This window comes from Paramormyrops kingsleyae, chromosome 22 (genome assembly GCF_048594095.1).
Source record: "Paramormyrops kingsleyae isolate MSU_618 chromosome 22, PKINGS_0.4, whole genome shotgun sequence".
NCBI classification, from domain to species: Eukaryota; Metazoa; Chordata; class Actinopteri; order Osteoglossiformes; family Mormyridae; genus Paramormyrops; species Paramormyrops kingsleyae.
In genome coordinates this window covers 12,061,309-12,075,025 of record NC_132818.1, presented here as the reverse complement: position 1 = coordinate 12,075,025, position 13,717 = coordinate 12,061,309, and the positions used below count along the sequence as shown (strand labels likewise).

Here is a 13,717-nt window from a genome sequence, read left to right as displayed (position 1 = left end):
GCCTTAGGGTGAATCAACAGGTAGTTGGAAAGTAGGCAATATGCTACTAAAGCATGCTGAATTTTGTTTTCTCATCCGTGTGGGGAGCAGAACTGTCATAAAAACACATGTTGATGTCTGGATATGCCATAGTTTTTCTAACCCTAACCCTAGGTTTAGTTTGCTAACCCTAATTTGGGGCCTTAGGGTGAATCAACAGGTAGTTGGAAAGTAGGCAATATGCTACTAAAGCATGCTGAATTTTGTTTTCTCATCCGTGTGGGGAGCAGAACTGTCATAAAAACACATGTTGATGTCTGGATATGCCATAGTTTTTCTAACCCTAACCCTAGGTTTAGTTTGCTAACCCTAATTTGGGGCCTTAGGGTGAATCAACAGGTAGTTGGAAAGTAGGCAATATGCTACTAAAGCATGCTGAATTTTGTTTTCTCATCCGTGTGGGGAGCAGAACTGTCATAAAAACACATGTTGATGTCTGGATATGCCATAGTTTTTCTAACCCTAACCCTAGGTTTAGTTTGCTAACCCTAATTTGGGGCCTTAGGGTGAATCAACAGGTAGCTGGAAAGTAGGCAATATGCTACTAAAGCATGCTGACTTTTGTTTTCTCATCCGTGTGGGGAGCAGAACTGTCATAAAAACACATGTTGATGTCTGGATATGCCATAGTTTTTCGAACCCTAACCCTAGGTTTAGTTTGCTAACCCTAATTTGGGGTCTTAGGGTGAATCAACAGGTAGTTGGAAAGTAGGCAATATGCTACTAAAGCATGCTGAATTTTGTTTTCTCATCCGTGTGGGGAGCAGAACTGTCATAAAAACACATGTTGATGTCTGGATATGCCATAGTTTTTCTAACCCTAACCCTAGGTTTAGTTTGCTAACCCTAATTTGGGGCCTTAGGGTGAATCAACAGGTAGTTGGAAAGTAGGCAATATGCTGCTAAAGCATGCTGAATTTTGTTTTCTCATCCGTGTGGGGAGCAGAACTGTCATAAAAACACATGTTGATGTCTGGATATGCCATAGTTTTTCTAACCCTAACCCTAGGTTTAGTTTGCTAACCCTAATTTGGGGCCTTAGGGTGAATCAACAGGTAGTTGGAAAGTAGGCAATATGCTACTAAAGCATGCTGAATTTTGTTTTCTCATCCGTGTGGGGAGCAGAACTGTCATAAAAACACATGTTGATGTCTGGATATGCCATAGTTTTTCTAACCCTAACCCTAGGTTTAGTTTGCTAACCCTAATTTGGGGCCTTAGGGTGAATCAACAGGTAGTTGGAAAGTAGGCAATATGCTACTAAAGCACTACTAAAGCATGCTGAATTTTGTTTTCTCATCCGTGTGGGGAGCAGAACTGTCATAAAAACACATGTTGATGTCTGGATATGCCATAGTTTTTCTAACCCTAACCCTAGGTTTAGTTTGCTAACCCTAATTTGGGGCCTTAAATTAAACACAAAATGAACCGGATAAAACAAGATATTATAATACAACATATACTGTACTAAACACATCTGAGCACATTTATCAAAACAGTAATTTTTAAAGTAAGAAAATAAATATATCCAAACAATGTGTCCTGCCCCGATCCTCCGCTCCTTCCGTGTGCCACGCCCCCTCGTTAACCCCGTGTGGGATCCCCGTGTGATCAGCTGTTTCTGGTTGTTGTCATTAGGCCTCTGTATTTAGTCAGTTTTGTTCCCCAGTCCGGTCTTTGTATTGTCCGTCTGTGTTTTGCCTGCCTTACCTGTAATTAAACCCCGTATTCCCAGATACCCTGACGTCTGTGCTTTTGTCTCCTTTCCGTCCCCGCTGGGTATGACAATATTATCATAATTAAATGTATTAATGGTTTATTATTAATATTAAAATAATAAAGTATAATAAAGTATTTTATTATAATAATTACTGTTACTGTCTATCATTGTCTAAATGTATTTTTACTGTCTAAATATATGTATTCAGCTAGTGTAAACATGCACGATGCTATCACAGCGAATGCGAGGCTGGGACTGAAGCATTACCCTTTGTTTCTGCTGAGAGATATGCTGCGTGACTCATTTCCCCGCCTACAAGTTATCTTAGGTCGACGTTCACGGTTTGACTTCTGAGATTCAGATCGAGTTCTATGTAAAAAAAATTTCGAACTGGTTGGTTCGACTTTTAAGAAATTAGAGTTATAATGAGTTTGAGAACTGAGGTACCACCTTATTTAGACAGTAAAAATATATTTAGACAATGATAGACAGTAACAGTACTTATTATTATATAATAAAATACATTTAAAATAAAGATTTCTTATTAATTATTTTAACATTAATAATAAACCATTAATACATTTAATTATAATAATATTGTAGTGCTGAGCAGGGACAGAACGGAGACAAAAGCGCAGATGTCAGGGTATCGGGTAATACGGGTTTAATTACAGGTAAGGCAGGCAAAATGCGGACGGACAATACAATGACCGGCCTGGGGAAACAACCTGAAACGCGGACTAAATACAGAGGACTAATGACAACAACCAGAAACAGCTGATCACACGGGATTCTTAATGAGGGGGCGTGGCACACGGAAGGAGCAGACAATCGAGGCAGGACACATTGTTTTGTTAACTTTACACATTGTTTGGATACATTTATTTTCTTACATTACAAATTACTGTTTTGATAAATGTGCTTAGATGTGTTTAGTACAGTATATGCTCTTCTTGTTTTATCCGGTTAATTTTGTGTTTAAATGCTAAAAAAAAAAAAAAAAAAAAACAGGTGTATTTTTTTGGGGTTGGAACCAACTAATTGGTTTTCCATTATTTCTTATGGGGAAAATTCGTTCAGAACCCGAACTTTTTAGGATTTGATCCGGAGTTCTGAACGGATTAAGTTCGACTTCAGTCTTCTCTAGCGTTGATAAGCATTAGTGTTTTTTAGATTCCCTGGTTCCTGGTGCTCTTAGTCGTAAGTTATTTCACCTGTGTCTTATTGTTCTATGGCTTTGTTGATTAGTTGTTCACACCTGCCCTTTGTTAGTTGCCATCATCATTGTATTTAAGTGCATTTCCCCAGTCAGTCATTCTGCTTTGTCACTGTGTGTTATGCTGTTGGTTTCTCATAGTTCTGGTGTTGCCCATTTCCCTTTGTATGTTAACTTTCCTTTTGCTTTTTTTCCCTTAGTTTAGGTCTGACTCCTTGTGGTCCCTTTTATTTTGTGGTTTCCTTTTGTGTTCTGTTTTGTTTAATAAACCCTTTTAGTCTCTGAGCTGCAAGTGGGTCGTCCACCTTTTTCCCTGCACCATGCCGCATCACCGTAACAGATCATTATCTGTAAAAAAACCATTCCAAAACAATGACCTGGTATAGCATCTGGAGTAAAGATTATTGTAAGAAACATTAAATATAAGCGCAGGCTAGGCTACTCTGGTCATGTTAAAGGTTGGGTTTCATTCGTACAGTATTATGCCTAATTGACTAGATTAGGCTAACTAATGTTTCACATAATGTCATTAATTAAAAAAAATAATAAACAGCTTGTGAAGGGAACAGTATCAGTGATAGTGTCCATAGAAACATTTCAATGTGTATCTGATGTTAGCTTGAAATATTGTTAATATCAAGCATTTCTCTTACATTTTTATCTTTATATATGGTTACAAATAACCTTAATGGACATGCTTCATAGCCATAATATTCTACTGCTCTATAATGTTCTTATGACATAGACCTAATTTCATTGAGTAAGGCACATTCATTTAATAGGTGTAACCAGTGTTGGGGGTAACGCGTTACAAGTAACGTGCGTTACGTAATAATATTACTTTTCTTAAGTAACGAGTAATATAACGCATTACTTTATAAATTTACACATTAATATTTGTTACTTTTTTTAAAAAGTAGCGCGAGTTACTTTTCTATTTTAATTAATTTGCTTAAAAAAATATTTAATTAAAACGAACGTAGTCACGTAGAATCACGCACTCAGTGCTGCTTTGAAAATGCATTCGGAGCTGACCACGCCCACCCTACGGCAATCATTGCGTCAAGGCGGGGATTGGCGGAAGCACGTTACGTTTAGATCGTTTGAAACATGGCGGCTGGAGATCTGATAAGATCGTTGAATTCATTGGCAGATGAAGTGGAGCGTGAACAGAGAAATAATGTTTTTGAAGCATCATAGAAACACATAGGCTGACTTGAATAATCTGATAAAAATTGAACTAAGGAATTCAGATCACTTGAGTAGTACAATTTCATTGTTCTCTAAAAAGTTATTAAACATTTTAAACGTTTAAGATCTGTCTTTTGCCCTAATATAACTTATTTCACAATGGCAATTATCTAGCCTATATTGCACTCTTTATTATCTCATTGGACAGTGAATTTACTTTATGTAGGCCATAGCCTACCAAAACAAAAATAAAAACTTAACAAACACATTAATTTTCAACTTTCAATAATTAATGTTAAGAGATTTTTTTTAAATGGCATGCATAGCTCTGAAAGTTCTGAGAATATTATATAATTCTATATTATTATTCTATATATGTGTTTTTAAAAGAAAATGAAATAATAATAATAATTTACACTTACATTCTTTTATTAATTCTTTTTACACCTCCCTCAACTTGCTCTTTGTAGTGACACCCAGGTGAGGTTATAAAGGCTGTTGTTGAATGCTGAATTTCTTAGTCAAAAAAACACGTCTAAGGCCTGAACAACAAAAATCTTTAGCCAGGTAAGAAATAAGTAACGCAAAAGTAACTCAAAAGTAATATAACGCATTACTTTCCATAAAAAGTAACTAAGTAATGCAATTAGTTACTTTTTGGGGGGAGTAACTCAGTATTGTAATATATTACATTTAAAAGTAACTTTCCCCAACACTGGGTGTAACTCAATTCATTGATATAAACTCTAATTTAACACTGCCTATCCCACAGAAAACAAGCTGCACAGAGCAGGGCAGACATGTCAAAACGATTAAAACAAAACACGTTAGATACAATTCTTATAAAAATCCTAATTTATATCAGTCCCAAGATGAAGAAATGGGTAAAGAGGGAGACAGCCAGCAGGAAGGAATGGAGGAGGACAAAGAGCAGAGGGATTGAGAGGAGAGACATACAGCAGGGAGGCGGGACAGGACAGAAACAGAGAAAACTGACATCGAACATACCGGACAAACCAGGAATCTCTCATCTTTCTCCTTCACACACACACATGCACACACACACACACACACATGCACACTGTAGGGAGGGTTAGTGAAGTATGTTTTTGCTCTCTTGGGAAAGGTGACCCAGAGTTAACTCTTCAAAATTACTCTTGGCACATGCATGATGTATGGTGTATTTTTCAGAATTTGTGTTTTTCAGATTTTCAGCACCAATGCGAATTTGTTTCTTGCAAATAGAAGTAGGCCTCCTGCTTGTTATGTGTGATTGATGAGACCCACCCCCTCACAATCCCCCACCCCTGGGTCACGGATCTCACTCTTTTTCACACCATGTCTACAGCCCTGATTTGTACTTCTTGTACTGAACGATTAGTCCTCTGTCAAAAATGCCCAATGAGAAGGAATGAGACCGACATTTCCTGTATTTCAGGCTGATCTGCAAGTGGCAGTGAACTGGAAATGAGGAAGAATGTAAAAAAAAACAAACAAAACATTATAGCACTTTTGATAGAACTTTTAAACCAGGGACATATAGTCATGGTTTAAATTACAGGGGAGCTCGCCCCCCCGAAAAGGACACGTTACCTTGGAAGCCCCCCCAGAGATGTTTAGGGTGAGCTCTAAAAATGTCCACTTTTGGTTTATAGCAGGGGAATCAGACTCATTTTAGTGAAGGGGCCCCACTGGAACTCAAACTCACGTGGGCCACATAAAAATAATGTCTGAAGGATTAGAAAAACATTATTAACACCGTTTGTATTTCTTTTTGTATTTGTTCTAATTTGTTAAACTGCTTTTTCAATTGTTGGTTTCGGTAGTAGATGTTTCTTTTCCCCCAGTAGAGGTATGTTAAATGAAGAACTGCACTGATCATAAATCACGTACAATCAAATGAACAGACTGGAAAGCTTTATGAAACATCCGAATTTTATACAAATAATCAATGGTTTTCTCTGCTAAAAAAAAAGAAAAAAAAAGAAAAAAGAAGCGTGATAGTTCAAATGAACGAAATTTAATGCTGATATCACTATGACAGTTATGCTCACATGAATGCAGTTTCTATGTATACTTCACCAAATACAGATGACTAAAGACGATGCCTTTGAAACTTCTCATACGATTATTTTCCCCCTGAAACTGGGCACTTTTCCACCTTCACTGGTGTATCAAAATCGGGTGATAAATCTTGATCAGTTAACAATGTCATAATGTCATTTAGGTGCTTATGTGTTAACCTGCGACGCAGCAAAACTTCACATCCATGAAATACGTTTACAGATGTGTGTTTTATTAATTATTATCAATAAATCGTTTGCATTTTTTAGCTTGCTGGCACAACCGACAAATTATATTATATTATATTATAACTGCATATTCGACGGTTAGAGGAGCTGAATATAGAGTTATAATCAATAAAACTAAATATGTGGATTTCTTGAGGTAATAAAACCATGCCGGTTAAGAAAACATATCACTATCGATTGGAATATAGGATTACATTGATACATCTAAGAAGACCTGTTGGTTATACTATCAAGTTAAATGTAAATGTCTTTTTTCAATTAATAAAACCAAGCCTATAACAAAACATTTGTGTATGTATTTTATATACGTAATAACAAATAAAACATTACTAAATAAACATTAATAATCTAATAAAATATGTCCGTTGTATTAAGCTAATTGTAAACGACTTCTTAACAATTAATGAAAACACACTTTAAAAACCACTTGTAATCGCATTTTATTTATGTGAAATCTTGCTGCTGCAACAAGAGTGAACTTGAAACGTATATACGGGGTACCTTGAAACTACATCATCGGCCAAACAGCTGAGCGATACGTCACAGACGGCGGAAGAGATTTGGCGTGACACACTCCCTACAAGAGCTGAGTTATTTGTGGGGGTTTCCAGTTCTATTTGTGTTTATTCGAAAATCTCTTGTAGGCCGGAATAGAACTTTCATCGGGCCGTATGTTTGACACCCCTGTGTAATAGATAATTTTTTCCGTACATTAATTTTCCTGAAATTAAAAAAATAATAAATATGAGTTGTGAGTTGCAGACAGTTGTTTTATTTCACTGTAATTAAAAAAGGTTAGCTAAATAATGCTCAGGTTTTTTTGTTCAAATGATGTATTGTTCTTGAAGGGGTGTGTAGGCCTTTGAGAAGTAGACAGATGTTACTTGTGTCCCTCTGCTTTGTGATTGTTTTTTATTTGCTCTGATTAGGCTATTAAACTTCGTGCTTGATTCTTTTGTTGCTGTTATTGCTCCTATATGAAATGTTATTGGGGGAATTAACTGCGTGCAGTAGCAATGGCAGAATGTTTTTCACAGTAACCATGTTACTGACCACGCTGCTGCGCACTTATATATGTATGCGCGTGTACTGTACAGTATGTGACTTGGGAAGTCGTGGTGCACAGCGGAAAATGGCCGGGGCTCTCCCGAAAGCCACTGTGTAATTATAACGCTAATGTAGATCATATAGATCGTGTGTATTTTGTTTGATAGCTTAGGATAAATGATAATTATTAGATGAGGCTACGTGGTAGGACACAATGTTACATAACGTGAGACTGAGAATAACGACACTACTCTGCCCAGTACTATTCTGCATACATGCAGAATGTTGAGACAGGAGAAATATGTTGCAGTTGCACACGATTATGTGATTTTTTTTTCATTATTTAAGCATTTTATTCCAAACTGCAGCAATTTCAAGATTGTTTCTAATTGTTTCTGACTGTTTTCTAATCTATTATGTATAATTAGCTACTTTAAGAAGTGTTAAGTGAATAAATTATTGTTCTTGTAGCCCCTATAATTTTTACTTTGATCAGAAACCATTCTAAAATAGGCCTATATATACACAATTCTGTCGCGACTGATATCATCGCCAATAGGCTTACGTCTTTTGAACCTAATTATAGGCCTATTCTAAAACGAATTTAAAAAAATGCAAATTTCACAGCACGAAAAGCCTGTCCTAATATTGCATTTTAAACAGTATAAGCAAGCGTAAACAAACCATTAAATCTTTTTTATTCCGTTTCTTATATAATTTACAATAAATTTCAAAACTTTTTTATAGTTTCAAAATAAACATTTTTTAAGGATCAAGCAACACTGAATCGTAAATGCTCGGTTGTTCTAAATGCACAGCACTTACCTCTTTCCAGCAGACTTAGAGCCGTCACAAAAAGCACACAGGTCCTAAATGCCATTGCGTTAAACGGAGATTCCAGTCAGTCTGTATTTGAATGTCTCTCTTGATTCCTCACCACACTGTATACCGCGTATAAAAGCCAGCTGATAGCACATAGGACAATAGCTAATAGCCGTAGGAATTTCAAACATTCGATCTCTTAATTAACATATTTCTCATCCGCATTTCTTTGTTGCTCGTCGTAACTTTATGCACGCAACCGTATTTTCCTTTCATTTTAATCTCGTACAAATGTTAATGAAGTATGTAACGCTATTGCCATGCATTCTAATTCAATTGTTAAATTATTCGGGTTTCTGACTTTTGTCTTGTTTAATACTGAAAGATAAAATATACAGAAAAACGATTTACGAAATCCTATGTTCCAAAGAATAGCCTATATAAAATAAAGCGAACCTCCCCCCCAAATATTTTCAAGTATAAAACTATAAAAGCACAAATAGTTGTGCAGAACATGCACATAAAAATACCGCCACATCACACGTTAAATTTTTAGACCTGCTTACGTATTTTCAATACGTACTTATCTGAAAGTTTTTCTCGTTGTTTTTGAAGTTACATTAACAAAAGAAGGTGCTAATCTGAAAGAGACTATGTATGTGCACCAATTGAGTGTCAGGAAGAAAGCCTGAAGGAGCTGGATTATTAAAATGTATTATCCTCTCACGTCAACCAATGTACAGACACTCTCACAAATGGACACGTGTGGGTTATTTTCAAGCTGGCGTATTAAAACAAAAAGAAAAAAAAATATTTAAAAGAGAAAGTTTTCTCTCCCGAAAGCTTGCGCGGCACTGTAAACATTCAGCGTTGCTCCACGAACACAGATAACTCACAGTTACCTGCGGCCAACGCCCCGATACATGAAAGTCCGTCTTTACGGGATTCAGCAACACCTTACTGTCATGACACTTTTGACACAATGTAACGTCACATTACTTCCTATATATGAAGTGTTCAGAAAGACAGATGAAAAAAATACCATGATACAAATTAACTGAGAAAAACATAATATTGCGATACAATATTTGACCCGATTTGCACTTTTTTTTGCACATTTCTTGCACTAAATGGTTTCAGAACTTTATGTAATGTAATATAAGACAAAGATCATGAGCAAACACAAAACACTGATATTAAATGGTCATTCCACTTATTGAGTGAAAAAGGTAACACTTACAGTATGTCACCAATTTGAATTAATAATTTCCCCCCAGAACTAACTGGTTGTTCCACCTTTAGCAGCACCATCTGCAATGTTCTTATTGAGGGATACTGCGTTATTTTTACACCAGATGTAACAGGACACTTTTATCCAAAGCTACATACATTCTGTTTTGCGGGTCAGGATCAGGTCCCTAGAGTAGCTGGAGACATAAGGGTCCAATGGTGAAATAACTCTGCTGACTCTCAATTTTGTGTTTACTAAAGTGTCTTTGAATTATATACATTTTTCTTTGAAGATCTGAAATAATTGAAGGTGACAAACATGCAAAAATAGAAGAAACAAAGAACGCTTTTTCACGACACTGTAGCAACATCACAGAAACTGCTTTAGTGGCTTCATCTTCAGCTTCCATAAATATTCACATGGGGTAAACCCCACAAAATGCCTGACAAACATCATCATGCATGGCTCACTGCCTGTCTTTATATTAAAATGCTATTGCAACTACTCTGTTGTTTTGACTTGAATCACCTTGGAATGCAGTTCTGCTCATGAAATGTCACCTCATTGGTCGAGGTCCAAAGAGAACAACGACTCATACAATCATGTCAGCAGCACAATGACGCAACATTGCACTTTGAAGAATAACCGCCAGGATCGGCCCCTGTCCTGCCCCTTCAGTTGGTCAGATATCCTGTTTGGCCAGCTGGGGTTATACTGGTCATCCTTTCTGTGGTGTTCCCTGAGTCTTGTGTGCTTCACAGTCTCTAATGTGTGTATCTTGCTTCCCTGGCTGCCGTGTGGTTCTTAAGCACATCCGCCATTATTGGTCTGGGTTTCAGGCTGGCCTGATTTGTTCCTTGCTTTGTGTTCTGTTTAATGAAACCCTGTTTGTTGAGAGAAGCTGTGTGGATCGCTCACCACCCTTCGTCATGCTCCGCCATAACAACAACATGCAAATTCAAAGGACAACAGCCTCCCACTGAGATCTTATCCAACTATTTACAGGTAACTAGCACACAGTTTCAGACATGCTGCTCTGGAATCCTAGTTTCTAGTAATCTTAGTCACCTTTGTCACAAAAACATCCATTGCCAAATAATACCCTGTCATTCTCTAATAATTTCAATAGTCAGTACAATTATTGTCTTAATTAGTGACATTTGGGGTCACACACGGCTAGTGTGCATATTGTGCTCACAGAAAGACTTGGAACACTTGCTTAATCTAATAAAAATATTGCAAATGTATTGTTTTTACAACAAAAATCATTTGTTAAAACATATCACATTCAAATCAACCAGTATTTTTAAAGTAAAACATTAATTTGAAGTAGTAACACACTGAAAGCCAAATTATAGTTCTACTGTTCTGCATCAATTAGTCACACCTTTGCAATAGTATAAAATTTGTGTTTAGTATACTTTGGGAGTCAAGGACTACAGTTAATCGCAAAATGGCAAAAACAGAACGGAATGAGTCGGTCAAAAATATTATGACAATAGCAAGAAAATGTCTGTGTGAAGGACATATGCAGGTATGTTAAATATTGCTTGTCAATGGACTTTTGTTATTGATAGATTTCTTCAGCGAATCCTCAGGTTCTTTTAGTTGAATGATGAGGCAGGTTCCTTAAGCTTAAGCAGTTTATTAAGACAGAATGAAGATGTTACAGAAAGATGTTTCACACGGCCGGTTCAGTGTCTGTCTGTGTCTGTCTCTGCCCCCACTGAGTGAAACTGGCCCTTTATCTATGGTCTTCATACAGACTCCTGGAGCCGGGGGGTCAGACGGCTACAAATGAATGAACTAAATTATCATAATTAAATGACTACAAATTGACTAGGGAAATCCCTCAGTATGAAACCAATAAATTTGCAACATTTTTGCAGAATTAAGCAAGCGTAACAAGACTATATGAGCTCTGTATATCCATCAGCGAACCATATACTGTCACAATGAGGAATGGGATTATAAGGAATTCTGCAGAAGCAGGCAAGGAAGCTCACTTCCATTCCAAATGGAAAAGATTGTGATTATAAATTAGGCAAATCACTGTACAATTACTTCAAATAATGTTATGATATTTTTACTCAGAACTTTTTTTTTTAATGAGGGGAAAGCAGGGATACGCATGCAGTGAAGCTTGCCTAGCGTGCTACCTAGGCTGCTTTCACCACTGCAACAAGAATGCTGGTAAACGTGCTGCCACAACACCAAACAAACCCATGAGGAGCGAGGGAGGAATGTTTGGCCTGTGCTGGGTGAGCGATGGTCAGTACGGCCTATTTCCTGAAAAGGACTTCAAACAGGTCAGCTCAGTGGAGCGCCTTCTCAGCTCCATTGAGTGTGTGGGTGTGGCGATTTCAGTACACTGCATGCTTAAAGCGTTTCTCAATGAAAAAGAGTGCAGCATTTAAACCTTGACCTTATAATAGTCACCAAGCAAATTGTTAATGTTTTTATGAAATATTTGAGTGACATACTGGTTCTTCTAAACAGACATGGGTAATGTTTACCTTCTGTAATCACTCAAGGTATGAATCATTATTGTTGTTTGAGATGTATTATTATAAAAGACAGCATATGCAAGCATTTCCTGGCAAAACAATTCTCTGCTTTTCCTGTTTTCTTTCTTTTTTTTTTAAATTTGCTGTTGTATAGGGTGCCATGGAATGAAAATCTGACTTCACCTCGGCATAACTGAATAAGGAGAGTTTCGGACCTATATCTGACATACAATGAATTTCAAACATGGTTGCTCCCCCTTTCAAATATATGTAAGAAGTGGTGAAATGGGCTGATATAAAAAAACAAAATTTCAAGCACAATGCACCTGCACAACCTGCAATATATGTTTTCTCTCTTAAGGGGTATGAATGCAGAGTTTCCAGAAGTGCAGCTGTTGAGAAAAAAATAACAATGACAGCTACAGATGTAAGGTTATTTATTACTAATGGGCTAAGAAGGTAAGTGCGATTCAGGGGTACGTTTCCCAACGAACGTAGTTGGAACTATTGAGTTGTACTATTCATGTTCTCATGACTTCAACATAATAAAAGTTATTTCGAAACTGTAATGATATGTCAAGCCTGACATCTAGTGGATGTTGGGGGGAGTGGCGGTTGTTGAATATAGATGCTGTGAGAAACGCTGCTGATGAGAAATACAGGATGGTGTCAGAACTGAAAAGTGTGCCGTTAGTGTGAACGGACAGGGACTGCCTGTGTTCAACACCACTCTAAACCTAGAAGGAAACGTTTCGGAGAACTGGAGGAAATGGATACGACAATTTTGTCTGTACCTGTCCTCCAACAAATGGACGGCAAACCGGAACGGCTTCAGTGTTCACTACTGCTTCACTGGGCAAACCGGAACGGCTTCAGTGTTCACTACTGCTTCACTGTGCCAGCTAGCAGGCTCAGGTGTCGCCCAACACGGTCACTTTCAGCGACGGCAATGTGGACAGAACAGAGCCGTGCATAAGGAAATTCGAGGAATACTGCACCCCAAGAAAGAAACGCTGCATATAAGAGACATACTTTCAACAACAAGACACAGAAACAGGATGAGATGTTTAACCAGTTCCTCACCGACCAATGGCTCCTCTCAAGAAATTGTGAGTATGAGCATTTGGTGGACAGGATTATACGGGATCGTATCATCAAGGGCATAAGGGACAAAGAGACTCATCGGGGACTGTTGAGAGAATAAAAGTTAACCCTAGAGAAATGTATTGACATACGTAGAGCAATAGAGAGCACACAAAGACAAACGCTTAGCTTTGCGTAATACGGAGAGCAGCACAGACAAAAGCCACATGGCAGCAGTGAACACAGTCACACAGGGAGTAACTGCACTGCGCTAGTGGGGAGAGGCAGGGATATAATCACCCCAGCAGGGAGAGAGGAGGACAGCAGAGTAAAAAGACGGTAAACAAGCTACCTGAGATACGAAACAGATAATGTGATTGACTGACCATTCTGTGAAAATACACAATACCTGAAAGACTTGCAAGAAAGATAAAGAAAACATACCTTTTTCACATCAAATCTCCCAAAAGGCACCTGTCAGGATACGGTGTTAACAGGAAAAAACCCAATGGCAAGCTGTGAACATGTTTAGACCTGAAGGATGTTGCA

At 37.6% G+C, this 13,717-nt stretch overlaps 2 protein-coding genes across 3 annotated transcripts in view; both read right to left on the bottom strand.

Moving 5' to 3' along the window:
• LOC111833765 (transmembrane protease serine 9-like) overlaps positions 1–8,911 on the bottom strand; it is a 109,853-nt gene extending 100,942 nt beyond the window's left edge. The window contains exon 1 of the mRNA XM_072705069.1: positions 8,351–8,911. Within this exon, the coding sequence (XP_072561170.1) occupies positions 8,351–8,405 (55 nt within the window). The 5' untranslated portion in view covers positions 8,406–8,911. The remainder of the gene's footprint in view (positions 1–8,350) is intronic.
• LOC111836829 (transmembrane protease serine 9-like) overlaps positions 1–13,717 on the bottom strand; it is a 153,435-nt gene that overhangs the window by 15,888 nt on the left and 123,830 nt on the right. The gene's annotated exons all lie outside the window — the stretch shown is intronic.